This window comes from Cajanus cajan, chromosome 1, assembly GCF_000230855.2.
Source record: "Cajanus cajan strain Asha chromosome 1, NIPB_CcT2T_4, whole genome shotgun sequence".
Lineage (NCBI taxonomy): Eukaryota > Viridiplantae > Streptophyta > Magnoliopsida > Fabales > Fabaceae > Cajanus > Cajanus cajan.
In genome coordinates this window covers 30,054,366-30,071,074 of record NC_138517.1, presented here as the reverse complement: position 1 = coordinate 30,071,074, position 16,709 = coordinate 30,054,366, and the positions used below count along the sequence as shown (strand labels likewise).

General features: G+C 41.2%; 1 protein-coding gene across 1 annotated transcript; it reads left to right on the top strand.

Annotated features, from left to right (window-relative positions):
- The first annotated feature begins 8,367 nt into the window (after nucleotides 1–8,367).
- On the top strand, nucleotides 8,368–11,347 carry LOC109804212 (cell division cycle 20.1, cofactor of APC complex). Its single transcript, XM_020366003.3, has 5 exons — nucleotides 8,368–8,916; nucleotides 9,189–9,461; nucleotides 9,651–9,920; nucleotides 10,028–10,609; nucleotides 10,712–11,347. Exons 1-5 carry the CDS (start codon nucleotides 8,818–8,820, stop codon nucleotides 10,853–10,855), a joined length of 1,368 nt encoding a protein of 455 aa, XP_020221592.1. The 5' UTR covers nucleotides 8,368–8,817; the 3' UTR covers nucleotides 10,856–11,347.
- The last annotated feature ends 5,362 nt before the right edge of the window (nucleotides 11,348–16,709 follow it).

Genomic DNA, 16,709 nt, shown 5'->3' with positions numbered 1-16,709 from the left:
GAAACCTTTTTTTTTATTTTTTTTTATCTACGAGTATTCAATGATGGCCCTTAGAGCTTTAACTTGACCTTAGCACTACTAGGAAGACTTTCAACATAAGAGATCCCACACTTGAATCTATCGTCTCCCATTGTTAAATACTTATCCAAGACTTTGAATCGATCGCCTAATCAACCATTGGCTCTGATACCACTGTTGGGCACTTAAGGTTTACACACATATGTCTCCACATTGGTATAAAATTGTCTACTTTTGGTCTAAACCCTCATGATTTTTCTTTTGTTCATCTCCCAAAAGACCTCATACCAATGAAGATTATGTGTGCTTTATAAACCTTTATTTCTCTTCATGATCTAATAATGTGAGACTTTGTTTATACCTCAACATTGTCAATATTTTTCTAAATACTTTCTTGGACCTTGGTTGCTTTTCTTAGTTGGTAGTCTTTCACTATCTTGCTAATTAATTGCTATGCTGCCTTTTCTTTCTTATTTTTCCAACAATTTTAAACCCATAGGTAATCTTTATTTCATTTTTTTTCTTTTTGTTTGGATGAGTCATGTTTTCTTTTATTTATTTTCAATTTATTTATGACACCCTCTATACTCTACATACATGTATAATGTATATTTAAGAACACAATAAAAATAAAACTTAATCCATGCATAATTAACCAAATATAAAATCCAACATAAGGTAAAGAAAGTCACATAACAATCTCTCAAAATAAAATCACAAATTACGAAAATTCAAATCTAAACATGAGACTTGTTGTAATCATAATAAAAAGTAATCTATTCTAAACTCTAATGTCACATATCCTATCAAAATATTCCCACACAAGCACTATGTCTCGTCACCAACATCATCAATATCCTGATAAGCATTACCTGCAACAACATACATAATAACAAAGACATGAAAACAAGAGGGAGTGGGAAACTTTTTACTCTAACTCATGGCACGAGATAAAAGACAGATCGCCACACATGCAACATAACATTTATAAAATAAGCACTTTACAAACAGACACATATTTCATATTGTCATAATGCAAATAATTCATAATTCATTCTTAACACATCACATAAACGCTGATAAGCGCATCAAGTCTGCACCCATTTGGAGCAAAGATTTCATTGTTTAAATTGATATTGGGCTTTAGTTTAACTTGCTATTTTCTTTGTTGTTGGGCTGGAAATTATGTTTACTGGAGCCCAATTTGTCTATTGCTATTTAGTTGGAACAATTGAATGAAAAGTCAGGATATTACTGGATTGAAAAATCTTTCTTAGGGTTCTCTTAGTGTAGCTTCTCTCTAGTAGCTTATCAAATTGGTGCTTTCATCTCGTTCCTCTATGCCTCCCCGCTCTTCAAGGGACGTAGACCCTCGTGATACTAAAGGTGATGACGATCCCATTGGTGTCCTTACCACTCAAGTAGCTGCTTTACAGTCTCAGTTCGAATCCCAAATCAAATTGAATGCTTCCAATCATGAATCCCTAACCACCCTTTTATCCAACCTATTAGCCCAATTTCCCCCAAACCCTACTACCTCCCCAACGATTTCCCCTACTGCTACATCCTTCCCTCCGCCTCACCCACATACCTCCACTATAAATATGGCCATTCCTACCTCAAATTCCCATTTCACTCACTCAGCTGCACCCACCATACCCATTTCGTCAATTCCAGCACAAGGGTTCTTTACACAACCCTTGACCATCCCTGGCACACAACCACCCCCATGTATGCCCCAACCAACCTCATATATCAACCCTTCTCCAAACCCTTTCAACTCTCAACCGTATGGGTCTCCCATTCGCCCTCCGAAACTCCATCTTAGTGAATTTGATGGTTCGGAACCACTGGACTGGTTATTTCAGGCTGACCAATATTTTTTATTTTATCAGGTTCCATGGGATCAACGAGTTTCTATTGCAGGATTTTATATGAGGGGTGAAGCACTCAGTTGGTTTAAGTGGTTGCATACCAACTATCAATTAGGGGACTGGACTCAGTTTTCTCAGGCGCTTCAGTTACGTTTTGGTCCTTCGGCTTACGCTAATCATGAACAAGATCTCTTTAAGTTACGTCAAACAGGGTCCGTGGCTGAATATCAAACCGCTTTTGAGAAACTCTCTAATCAGGTCTATGGTTTATCTCCACTCTCCATTCTTAATTGTTTCATCTCTGGATTGAAGCCTAGCATTAAACGTGAGCTTAAGATTCTACAACCCAATTCAATCAATCAAGCTATTGGCCTTGCCAGACTAGTGGAGGATAAATTGAATGATACCAAACCCCAGTTCACTCGCCCTCACCCTGTAGCCAACCCTCCTACTTTTCCCACTTCCCTATCTTCTTCGACTTCAACCATTCATAAACCTATTCCTTCCACCACCCCCACCACCATACCCATAAAAAAATTATCCCAACAACAACTACACGACAGGCGTGCTGCGGGTTTATGTTTTCATTGTGATGAAAAATATTTTTTCGGTCATAAGTGCTCTACACCGAAATTTTTGTTGCTTTTGGATGATGATATTCCAGACTCCGCTACGGTGGACTCTAATCTCGACATTGCTGCTTCGGATGAAGGTCCCTCTGACCCTGGTTCTCATTTCCAATTATCAACTTATGCTTTAACAGGCCAGGTGGGTGCCCAAAATTTCAAGTTTCAAGGCTTAATTCGAGGCCATACCGTTAATATCTTGGTAGATACTGGCAGCTCCCACAATATTGTACAACCTCGAGTGGCTCGATTTCTTAATCTAGCTACTATTCCTACCACACCTTTTAAAGTGATGGTCGGCAACGGAGAGCATATCTCATGTTCTAAAGTTTGTCCATCAGTTCTTATTTTGTTTCAGCAGCATGAATTCGAAGTTTCATTATACGTTTTACCCATTGAAGGTGCTGATATTGTTTTGGGCCTTTCTTGGTTGAGAACGTTAGGGCCTGTTCAAGCTGATTTTGCCATACCATCATTTTCTTTTACCCATAATAACCAACCCCTTACCATTACTGGGACTTCCCACCTTCCCACCCCAGCCTCGTTTCACCAATTATCTATCCTGATTCACCAACAAGCCATAGCCCAGTACCATTTATTATCCATTGTTCCCACTACTAATGTCCCTAGCTCACTTGATACTTCTAACCTTCACCCAGATATTACTACCATTCTCCAATCCTATGAGAATGTCTTTCAAAAACCACACAGCTTACCACCCTCACGCCCTCATGACCACCATATTCCCCTCCAACCCAATTCTTCTCCAGTCAATGTCCGCCCATACAGATACCCCCACTATCAAAAGGAAATTATCACCCAATTAATTTCTGAAATGCTTCAAGATGGGATTATACGGCCTAGCACTAGCCCTTATTCTTCCCCGGTTCTATTGGTGAAAAAGAAAGATGGAACATGGCGTTTTTGTGTCGATTACAGGGCACTCAACGCCTTAACAATTAAGGATCGCTTTCCTATTCCCACAATTGATGAGCTACTAGATGAGTTAGGCCATGCTAAGGTGTTTTCTAAGATTGATCTACGGTCTGGGTATCATCAAATTCAACTTCACCCTTCAGATATACATAAAACTGCTTTTCGGACATTTGATGGCCATTATGAATTTTTGGTGATGCCATTTGGTTTATCAAATGCCCCTTCCACATTTCAGTCAGCTATGAATGATTTACTAAGACCATTTTTACGAAAATTTGTCTTGGTTTTCTTTGATGACATTCTGGTCTATAGTGACTCATTCACGGCCCACTTGGATCATTTACGCTGCGTTTTGCACTTATTATCAGAAAATCATTATTATGCAAAATTGTCTAAGTGTGTGTTTGGAGTGCAGTCAATTTCATATTTGGGTCATGTTATCACAGGGACAGGGGTCTTCCCAGACCCTGAGAAGGTGAAGGCCATTCAGGACTGGCCCGTGCCACTCACGTTGACTGCCCTACGCGGATTCTTGGGTCTCACTGGTTTTTACCGGCGATTCATCCGCAACTATGCCGCTGTTGCCGCTCCCCTCACCGATCTACTTAAGGTTATTAAGTACCAATGGAATGAGCAGGCTCAACAGGCCTTTACAGAACTTAAGAAAAAAATTACAAGTAATCCTACTTTGTGCCTTCCCGACTTTAGTCAACCATTTGTGTTGGAAACTGATGCTTCTGCCATTGCTGTTGGCGCCGTCCTCTCCCAAAACCACCATCCTATTGCATTTTTCAGCAAGAAATTAGGCACCAAGATGAAAACTGAATCAGTTTATGTCAGGGAAATGTATGCCATAATTGAAGCTGTTAAAAAATGGCGACAATACCTGTTAGGTCGCAAGTTCAAAATCATCACTGACCAGCAAAGTCTTCAACATCTCCTCACTCAGGACCTCCACACCCCGGAGCAACAAAAATGGCTTTCCAAACTACTCGGGTTTGATTTTGAAGTACTGTACCGCCCAGGCAAACACAACCTTGCTGCGGATGCTTTGTCTAGACCACCTCTAATGTCAGACGTTTCCTTGTTGTTAGCCATTTCTTCCGTCATTCCCCAATACTTGCAACAGTGGAGGCAGTATTTCACCCAAAATTCAGAAGGAAAGGATCTCGTTACTAAATGTTTGAATAATGATGAGAAAGCAGCAATTTATACAGTTAAGGATAACTTACTGTATTTTCATCAACGCCTTTTTGTGCCTCCCCATGCTGATTTTCGTTCACAACTCATGGCAGAATTCCATAGCTCACCCACTGCTGGACACTCCGGGTTCAAGCCGAGTTTGTTTCGTCTTGCAGCTTCTTTCTACTGGCCTTCTCTGGCTAAAGATCTCAAGGATTTCATCCGCAAGTGTGAGATATGTCAGCTGTCCAAAAATCCAACCCACAAACCCCTCGGGTTACTTCAACCCTTACCAACACCACACAAAATATGGGAAGATTTAAGTATGGATTTTATTACCTGTCTTCCATGCTCTCATGGGTACACTTCGATTTGGGTCGTCTGTGATCGTTTAAGTAAATCCGCCCATTTCATCGCTTTACCGACTCATTTTACCGCTGTTCAGCTTGCCCATCGCTTTATGCATGAGATATTTCGTCTTCATGGTTTTCCTCGTTCCATCGTCTCTGACCGAGACCCTATCTTCCTGAGTATCTTTTGGAAGCAACTCTTTAAGGCTGCTGGTACGAAACTCCGTTTTAGCTCTGCTTACCACCCGCAAACGGATGGCCAGAGTGAGGTCGTCAACCGTACCCTTGAGGCGTTTTTGCGCTGCTTTGTTGCTGATAACCCCCGCTCCTGGTTTGGCTATCTCCATTTAGCTGAACACTGGTATAATACTAGCTTTCATTCTAGTTTGCGGACTTCCCCTTTTCACGTGGTCTATGGCTGCCAACCTCCCTCTGTCATGGATCTATTATCTCCGCCAGATACAAACTCTCCTTCGGTTGCTGATCTGCTTCAACAACATCACCACACATTATTAGACATCAAAAACACCTTACGAGTTGCGCAACAGCGAATGAAAAGTTTGGCAGATCAAAAGAGAAAGGATCATACCTTCGAGGTGGGTGATTGGGTCCTCCTTCGACTTCAGCCTTATCGACAGGTTTCCCTCCATCGTCGCACCAATCAAAAACTCGCGAGACGTTTCTATGGTCCTTTTCGTGTTCATCGTCGCATCGGCGCTGTCGCTTATGAGCTAGAGTTACCATCGTCTTCCAAGCTGCATCCGGTTTTTCACATTTCTAAGCTCCGCCCTTATATTGGTAATGATCCTTCACTACACCACCAACCTTTACCTCCAGACTCAGTTTTATGCCGCAGTGACGAAACCCAAATCTCAACCAGTGACGTTCAAAACCCTCCGTCGGGCACGCCCACACCTATTCGTGACCAGGAATTTTCTGAGACTTCCCGAGACCCCTCTAGGTCTGTGCCACATCGTTTCCCCCTCATTAAAGAAAACGTTCCACTTTCGCTTCCAGCTGCACCGTTGGATCATTCACGGACGGCCACGATTAATCTTTCACCTACTCTTTCACATTCCAAGACAACCTCTGTCACCCCACTTACCCCAACACGTGCTGAAGTCACTCACGAAGCTTCCTCCACGCGGGTTCCATGCGGTCCATTAGATGGGGCAGTAACAAACACAAACGCATCTGCGACGGCCACGTCATCTTCGATCCGTACCTTCCCCCTTGTGACCAATCCATGCTTCACTTCCACTGACCTTGCGGACAAGGTCGTTGTTGGGCCGCGGAGTAATGATAAGCGCATCAAGTCTGCACCCATTTGGAGCAAAGATTTCATTGTTTAAATTGATATTGGGCTTTAGTTTAACTTGCTATTTTCTTTGTTGTTGGGTTGGAAATTATGTTTACTGGAGCCCAATTTGTCTATTGCTATTTAGTTGGAACAATTGAATGAAAAGTCAGGATATTACTGGATTGAAAAATCTTTCTTAGGGTTCTCTTAGTGTAGCTTCTCTCTAGTAGCTTATCAAACGCTCTCAAGAACAACAGGAAATTATATGCAATATGAAATGCAACAAACAAGAACTCTTGATTTGCATGCATGTAGTAGCAATCAAAAGATGTGCTTAGTGCATATATAATGATTTGTCGATTTGCGTACTTATGATACATGTCACAACTGACTTTGTAACATATCATAATTCACTACACATACTCAACGATTTGTCATACATGCGATTTGTCATGCATAATATTTGTCATTAATAACAATTCACCATACATTTTATTGGTTATACACAATTCAAGTATCTCATTCAATCAATATATTCAAGGACATCCATACTTAATTCATACACATCAATCATTAGAATCACTCAAACAATCCACTCCAATTCAAGTAAGGAACCAGTTTCACACACAGGTTGGCGCCCTATGGGAATCAACTTGCGCTCGATGCAACTTGTCCTGAGAGCACTCATAGCTCTCAAGATGATTCATGTTCGATAAGTCCCGACCCACGCCCAATGTGAGTGGCACAAAGACTTAGGATCTCGATAGTGCTCGACGAGATGTATCCCATGTCCAACATAAACATAACAAAGAGTGAACTCTACTCTCAGGCACCACAACGCCCAATGAGATGAACTGGGTCAGCTTGGACCTTGATTGTAGGGGCAATTGCCCAAGACCCATGACCAAGAAAGGCCATTTTTTTCAAATTATATAATTATGTTATAATTTTTTTATATTATTTTTAAAAATAAATTAAAATTATCATTTTTATATTTAAAATATAAAGTAATATGATTATAATGTCTTGTTATTTTTATTGTCAATTTTTTTATGTATTACATTTATAAAAGGGTAAATTATATTTTTGATCTCTCTAAAATTTTCAAGTTTGGTTTTAGTTTCTCAATTTGTTTTTGTCTTTTTAATTTGGAAATGCATTACTTTTAATCTTTAAATTTATTTATGTAATACTTTATAACAAATTATAGTATAAAAGTAAATTGAATAAACAATATAGTATATCTATTTTAAATTTGTTGAGATTTTTTCTTTAATGTAATAGAACATATTATTTTTTATTAAAAATTTAATACATTGTTTAATTATGAAATTATATATTCAAAAGTATCTATTTATATAAATTTTAAATATGATTTAAATATTTAAACATGATATTTATAATTTATTATAAATTTTAATTATATATAATAAATATTTAACCTATGTATTGCATGTATGCTAAAATATAAATATATATGTATTTTGACTATCATTTTACACCTTAAAATAAAGTAATATAATAAACTATTAAATAATTTTAGACTTGTATGCTTGAATATGTAATTTTACTAATTTAAGATCATAGGGTGTCAATTGATCACACACATGCACGCTTTTGTTTGGCCTCAAAATAATGATTCCAGCTTAACCTTACAAACATACTAAATCATTCGACGTGACCAATTTTAACAACTCTTATTTTTAGAAGAAAATATAACTTTCCTATAATTTTTTTAATCAATTTTTTTTAACTGAGTCTCTAATCTTTTCTAACTTTTTAATTAGGTTATTATTAGGCAAAAATTAAATTTTGAAAACAAATCACTAATCACGTTACCACTATAAAAATAAAAAATAAAAAAAGTTAACCACATTATCACAAGGACTTAATTATAAAAATTTTAAAAATTAAAAATTCAATCACAGACTTTTATAATTCATTCTAATTAAAAACAACAAATTTCAAACAATATGATATGTATTAAATCTTGTATTTATTTTGACAATCTCTTTTACTTAAAAAAATTACTAACATCAATCTAATAATAAAATGTGGAGATAATATGCTCAATAACATAGATTGAATATTTGTTGTTATGATTATAAATCTTACCTAATAAAAGAAATCGGTGTGAAAAAAATTTGTCAATATTACCAATTTTTGGACATTATTATGTTTTGTCAATTCTATCCCGTTGATGAGCCGGTAAGTGACAATGCTAACAAGGACATTTCGGTAAATAAGCATTATAACGGCTATTTCTATAAAATTGTAAAATTCTACTTCTCATGTCCTCTATCACAGTCTTATTCTCTATTATATATACAGCCTCACTTAAATTTCCTTCACCATTCAAATCTCCCTCTCCCTCTCTCTCATTTGAATCTCTGCTGTTCTTGCTACTAACCAATTTAATTTGGTTTTGTTTTGTCTAATAATCTGTATTTTTGCAGGGTTTTTGTTTTGTACTTTATTTCTTTTGTGTTATTTTCCATATTGTTTTTTGTTCTTTTTTTCTTCAGGTAACAATGAATGCAGGATCTTTGAATTCTTCAGGAACCATCAAAACACGATCACACTATCCTCTTCAGGAGCAATTTATTCAGAGAAAGAGTTCCAAGGAAAATGTAAGGAAATTATTGCAATCTTTTTCTCCCTATTGTAATTTGTGTATAACTTTCATGATTAGGGTTTCAAATGTAAATTGAAGTTTTTAATGATAATTATTTGGTGTCTATCTATCTAAGTCGATGATTAAATAAATCTTGGTTTCAATAAATCCATGGTTGAATTAGATTAATGTACATATGATGGATTTTTATATATCCTTTTTGAATTTGTTCATGAGAAATAAGTTTTTGATTCTTTTGTGTATGTTCCTTTTTTATCATGTAATCAGTTGGACAGATTTATACCTAATCGATCGGCAATGGACTTTGATTATGCTCATTACATGGTTACTGAGGGGAATAAAGGTAAGGAAAACCCAGTTCTGAGCTCCCCATCCAGAGAAATTTACAGGAAGCAGCTTGCAGAATCCTTAAACATGAACCGGACCCGAATTCTTGCTTTCAAGAACAAGCCACCTACACCAGTAGACTCAATTCCTCATCAGATTTCTACTCATAATCAGGATACTAAACCAGCCAAGTCCCGGCGATTTATTCCTCAGGTACACTACTAATAAGATATGCTTAATATTCCATCAATTTTTATTTGTTTTGATCCAGGGTTGTAAGCAAATATATCTGATTTCCTCTGGTAGGTCTAAGTGGGTTTTTATCAATTCAATTGGCTAGGTTTGTGTAGTAAACCAATATTTTACAAAATTTGTGCTAAGTAATTTGTTGGTTATCATCAGACTTCTGAGAGGACTTTGGATGCCCCGGATCTTGTTGATGACTATTATCTCAATTTACTGGACTGGGGAAGTAACAATGTTCTTGCAATTGCACTTGGAAGCTCAGTGTACTTGTGGGATGCTACAAACCGTTCTACTTCAGAACTTGTTACAGTTGATGATGAAAATGGTCCTGTCACATCCATTAGCTGGGCACCTGATGGACAACATATAGCTGTTGGTTTGAACAACTCTGAAGTCCAACTATGGGATACAACTTCAAATAGACAGGTTTGTCTTTGAGAAAAATTAATGTTACATCTAAAGTAAAGAAAAATAATTAAAAAAAACAATATTTAATTCAACTTTAATAATGTTATTCTTGTTTGCTTTTGCAGTTGAGAACTTTGAAAGGTGGGCACAGGCAGCGAGTTGGGTCATTGGCATGGAACAACCACATACTCACAACTGGAGGGATGGATGGTAGAATTGTGAACAACGATGTAAGAATCAGATCTCATATTGTTGAAACCTACAGAGGGCATGAGCAAGAGGTCTGTGGCCTGAAATGGTCAGCTTCAGGTTCACAATTAGCCAGTGGAGGGAATGACAATCTTCTTTATATCTGGGACAGAGCTACAGCATCTTCTAATTCATCAACACAGTGGCTTCACAGGCTTGACGATCACACATCTTCTGTAAAAGCCCTTGCTTGGTGCCCCTTCCAAGGGAATTTGCTAGCTTCTGGCGGAGGCAGCAGCGATAGGTGCATCAAGTTTTGGAACACTCACACAGGTGCATGCTTGAACTCAATTGACACTGGGTCTCAGGTATGTTCCCTGCTGTGGAACAAGAACGAGAGGGAGTTGCTCAGCTCTCATGGTTTTACACAGAATCAGTTAACACTTTGGAAGTATCCTTCAATGGTCAAGATGGCAGAACTCACTGGTCATACTTCCAGAGTTATTTTCATGGCCCAGGTAATTTATTTTTAACCCTTTTGGATTTGGTTGAACACAAACCTGATTAGATTCTTATTTTTTGAGTATTTTCCTGATTGGTGTAATGTCATGTTACTTCAGAGTCCAGATGGTTGCACAGTGGCATCAGCAGCAGCGGATGAAACATTGAGGTTTTGGAATGTGTTTGGAGCACCAGCAGCAGCAACTAAAGCTGCACCAAAAGCTAGAACTGAGCCATTTTCAAATGTGAATCGTATTAGATAGGCAAACAATATTTGTTCCACGGCAAGCACAAAACAGATTGATAGATAGCAGCTGCAAATACATCATTGGAACAGAGAGAGAGACATTGATGTACATTGTTGTAACATATTAGCAATGGAAAAAACAACACTTTTCCCGTGGACGTAGTCACACTCTCGTGACGAACCACGTACATCGTTCTTCTTCTTGTTTCAGTCGTTGGTTTTAGTTTTTTGACGCATTCTTCTTGATTGATGATGGAAATACTAAAATGGTACAGTTCACACCTACCACATCAGATTCACACACAACCAATCAGAAAATTACATTTAATTAAAATATAAATAAAAAACATCTATGAAATAACAATTTCGGACTTTTAGTAACTTTTTAATGTAGGATAAGTTACTGGTTCCAATTATGGTTTACATAAACTTGTAATACTGGTTCCAATTATGGTTCCTTTCAGCATTTTGTAAAAATGGATCAATTTTAGTTTTGGATTTATCGTTATTAATCCAATAGTGATTCTCCATTTAGCAACTTGGTCAAATGGTTCTCCATCTTTCTTTTGTAATCAAAATAATGCATAATGGTTCTCCAACTTGTAATACACTATGTTTGTTTTTGGGTTGATTTTAACATTTATTTGTAACATGGGGTGTTTAAATTTTTGTTCTATAAGGTGGAGGTGTCTTGATGGATTACGTTCTTGGGGTGCATCATGTTTTGACTTCTATTTGTTTTTGCATCCTTGTGATGCCAAATTCTAGTCACATACAATCTTGTTGAGGAAGAGTACTATCTATATACATGGTCCTTCACTGAGCCAACCTCAATATGTTAATTAACTCTCAATATGTGAATCGGTACACCGTGCACATGTACATATATATTGAACAAATGTTGTATTTGAAAGTGTACCGGAGAGACCGTATCGGTCACGTGGGCCAACACGTGCCATTTCGTCAGGCACTCATGCATAGTAAGCCAAGTACAAGCATCACCATCAACGTCGGCTCGGCATGAGGCCGAGAACCGACATCAGTCTGGTTAATGCCAATATGGACCATCATCACTCATCGAGTCGGCTCGGTCAAGTACCGTTCCGACATAGATCATACCGGAAGTATACAAGCTGCCGTATACGGACTAGACGGCTCGGTCATTTGTCGTTCCGACTAGTATTGAATAGTCGGCTCGGCCTCTTGCCGAAGAGTTAAACAAGTCATAACGGTAATCACAATTAAGAAAGGTAAGTACATGATTAAAGCCTAACAACTAATTAGTACCGTATTACCTAATTTGGTAAATATCTGAGAGGGCCCATCACGCTCAGGCCCATGTCAGATGCTATAAATAGGTCACACATAACAAGGTATGACTGTTCATTAATTATCCTAGAATATCGTGCTTATCCTGACTTGAGCGTTGGAGTGCCTTTTGCAGGTACCTCCCCCCTCTGAAGAATCCGTTTGAAGTATCCGTTCGGCCCTTCTTACCAAGAAGACTACGAGTGTATCCTTAAGCAGGTACATTTTGGCGCCCACCGTGGGGCCGAACCGATAGCATTGCAGAAGCACTGAAAGTTTACGAGTAAAAGAATCATGGTAAAGACAAGGAATACTAATTTTGAAGGGCAACAGTCTGAAGACGAGCATCAGTCCGGGGCCGAGACGGTTGAGGAGACAAACTTGACCGATATGGTGCGCCAGATGAAGGAAGAAATGATCGCCATGAAACAACAGCGAGAGAGAGATGCTGCCGAGATGGCTGCATTGAGAGAAGAGAATGCTGCGCTGAAAAATCAATACCGGGATCCCACATGGAAACCATCTGAGACAACTCACACACAGGGGTCGTTCCACTCGCAGGGCCCTCACTCTTCTCTTCCCCACACCTCTGTCGCCGCTCCAGCTGCGCATGCTTCGGTTGGCCGACCGATCCAGCCTTTGCCGGCCGGAGCACATCGGCATCCTTTTACCCCGAACATCATGCAGATGGCACTCCTTGACCATTGGAAGTCTTTGCCCTTAGACAAGTATGATGGCACTACCGATCCAGACGAACACGTGGATGTGTTCTTGACTCAAGTTACTCTAAGCACAAACGATGATGCTGCTTTATGCCGAATCTTCCCAACATCCTTAAAGGGACGAGCACTGAGTTGGTTTACTCGGCTTCCGGCCAACTCGATTGATTCGTTCAGTACGTTGGCTTCCCAGTTCACAATTCAACTTGCTACCAGTCGGCCTCACCAATTGACCTCGTTGGCACTAATCAGCATTCGTCAGGAGAAGAAGGAATCTCTTCGGACATTCATGAGCCGATTCAACAAAGCGGCGCTCGAAATTCGAGACTTAAACCCTGCTGTAGCTCTACATCACCTTACCACTGCCTTGAAGCCAGGGCCTTTTGCCAACAGCATTTGTAAGAAACCCCCTACGGACATGGATGATTTGCGTCGGCGAGCCGACAAGTACATGCAGATGGAGGAATTGGCCGAGTTCCGGAACCAAGCCCGAGTAGAAGTGTCAATAAAACCTGACAAGCTGGCCGAGCCGAGTTTTCGGAGTCGACCGAAAGAGTTGGTTCCCCGCGAGAAGCCTCCTCGGGGACCAAGGTACTCACAATACACGCCCCTCAATACTAGCCGGTCAGTAGTATTAGAACAAGCACTGGCCTCGGATATACTGGTCATCCCAAAACGAGCATCAACCCCTCCCCGGGCCGATACGACCAAGTCATGCAGATATCATCGCAACCGTGGGCATTCAACTGACGATTGTTTGGCTCTGAAGGATAAGATTGAAGACTTAGTCAAGCAGGGACAGCTGCAAGGTTTCGTTGAGCGTCCAAACCGATCGAGATACGAAGACCGGTCACGGAGACGCGACCAACTCGAACAAAGGACAGAAACACGTTCTCGCAAAGAACGTAGTCGGTCTAGAGATAGAAGAGAGGATGAGCCTTCGGCACAGCCTCGGCGAGTCATCAATACCATTGCCGGGGGATTCGCTGGAGGTGGCTCGTCTTCATCTGCACAAAAAAGACACCTGCGAGCTGTCCGGCATGTTCATGCCATCGAATCCGCTCGTCGCCGCCTTCCCACTATAACTTTCACCGAAGCTGATTTTAAAGGCATCGATCCGGACCAGGATGATCCAATGGTAATCAGCGTCGAAATTCACAATTGTATTGTACGCAAGACGCTGGTCGACCAAGGAAGTTCGGCCGACATCCTCTACTGGAATACGTTCAAGCAGTTGGGCATCCCGGAGTCCGAGCTAGTTCCGTATGATGAACCTTTGGTCGGGTTCTCCGGCGAACGGGTCAAGACCAAGGGATACATCAAGTTGTCGACTCGGTTCGGATTTGAAGGCGCCGAATACCGAGATGTTTCAGTTAAATATGTGGTGGTACACGCCAGCACATCTTACAACATTCTCCTTGGACGACCATCACTGAATCGGCTCGGAGCAGTCGTATCTACCCCTCATCTGGCCATGAAATTTCCGGCCGAGTCAGGACGAGTCGTCACGGTTCATGCCGACCAAAAGACGGCGCGGGAATGTTACTTCGCTAGTTTGCGACTGCCAAGAATAAAAGACGAGGTACCTAGGAGGCCGAGTGGGGTTCACTCGGTGTCCCATCATTCGACTGTGGACCTTGATCCCCGGATCGATCAGGACGAAAGAGTCGAACCTGTTGATGACAAGCAACCGATTCAAGTAGGGGTGTTGGAGTCACAAGTCACTTATATAGGAGCCAACCTGTCCGAGCGGGAACAATTGGCTGTCCGCCAAGTGATCCTCAAAAATAGTGACCTATTTGCTTGGCATCCCTCTGACATGCCCGGCATTGATCCTAGTTTCCTCTATCACAAGTTGTCTATAAGCAAAGAAGCAAGACCGATCGCTCAACGGCGTCGAAAGGCTGGGGAGGACAGGCAGGCGGCAATAGAGGCCGAAGTGAGTAAGTTGCTAGAAGCCAAGTTCATCCGGGAGGTACACTACTCAACTTGGCTAGCTAATGTAGTAATGGTCAAGAAACCGAATGGGAAATGGCGCATGTGTACTGACTACACCAATTTGAACAAAGCCTGTCCGAAGGATGCCTATCCGCTACCAAACATTGATCGGCTCGTCGATGGGGCATCTGGCCACAAATTCCTGTCATTCCTTGACGCACATTCCGGATATAACCAAATCCGAATGCACCCTCAGGATGAAGAGAAAACGGCGTTCATCACCGAAACAGCCAATTACTGTTACCGAGTTATGCCCTTCGGCCTGAAAAATGCCGGAGCCACTTACCAACGGTTGATGAACAAAATTTTCAGTGACCACATTGGCCGATGTATGGAGGTGTACGTTGATGACATGGTAGTAAAGTCAAGTAGCGTATCTGTACACGCACAGGACTTGACTGATGTGTTTCACGCGCTTCGGCACCACCAAATGAGACTCAACCCCGACAAGTGCGTATTCGGGGTCTCAGGCGGCAAGTTTTTAGGGTTTATGTTGTCCAGTCGCGGCATTGAAGCAAATCCTGACAAGTGCCAAGCCATTCTAAGCATGAAAAGCCCAAGTACCCTGAAAGAAGTTCAGAAGTTGGCAGGCCGGCTCACTTCGCTCTCTCGCTTTCTTCCTTGCCTAGCTGAGATAGCTAGACCCATCCTCCTTTTGCTCAAGAAAACCGAGCGATTCCAATGGACCCAGGAGTGTGAAACATCATTCCAACATTTCAAGGAGCGCCTTAGTACACCCCCAGTCCTTTCCAAACCAGTTGCCAACATTGACATGATCATATACTTAGCGGTCTCCGACAGCTCAATTAGCGCTGCGCTAATACAAGAAAACCGAGAAGGGCAACAACTAGTGTATTTCATCAGTCGGACTTTGCAGGAGGCCGAACGACGATACCAGTTAATTGAAAAGGTAGCTTTAGGACTCATCTACACTACTCGTCGACTCAGACAATACTTTCATAGCCACAAGATAATTGTTCGGACCGATTGTCCAGTGGCAAAAGTATTAAGAAAACCCGAGATTGCCGGCCGAATGATGGCATGGTCGGTCGAGTTGTCAGAGTTCGATTTGTCCTTTGAGCCGAGAGGTCCAATCAAGTCGCAGCACTTGGCTGATTTTGTTAACGAGCTTACCCCTTCGGGGCGTTTTGAAGACGAATCATGGACCTTGCATGTCGATGGGTCTTCTAACGCCCAAGGCAGCGGAGCAGGAGTGATACTGGCTAGTCCCTCAGGCGTCACAATTGAGCAGTCCCTTCGGTTCGGTTTTCGTGCCTCGAATAACCAAGCGGAATACGAGGCCCTACTAGCTGGGATGCGGTTGGCAACCGAGATGGATGTGAAGCGAGTCATATGCTGGACCGACTCAAAGATAGTGGCCGAGCAGGTCAATGATAATTACCAAGTTAAAGATGCAAACTTATTACAATACTATCATCTATTCCAAAATTGAAGGATGAATTCAGCGAGGTTCAGGTTCGGCATGTTTTGCGTAACAACAATGAACGAGCTGATCAGTTAGCTCGGCTCGCCAGCAGCCGGAAGCCAGGACAGCTGCGCACCACTATTCATCTTGAAGTTCCCTCCCCAAGCGTAACAACCGAGTGCATGGCAATAGATGAATCACCCTCATGGACCACACCCATTCGGAACTATATCACTAACGGCGCAGTACCGGCCGACCCGTTGGAAGCTAAGAAGTTGCGAACACAGGCGGCTCGGTACTCCATGATAGCCGAGGACCTCTACAGACGGGGGTTCTCCACCCCGCTGCTCAAATGCATAGATAGTCACCAAGCAGATTACGTGATGAGGGAAGTCCATGAGGGTATTTGTGGCTCCCAT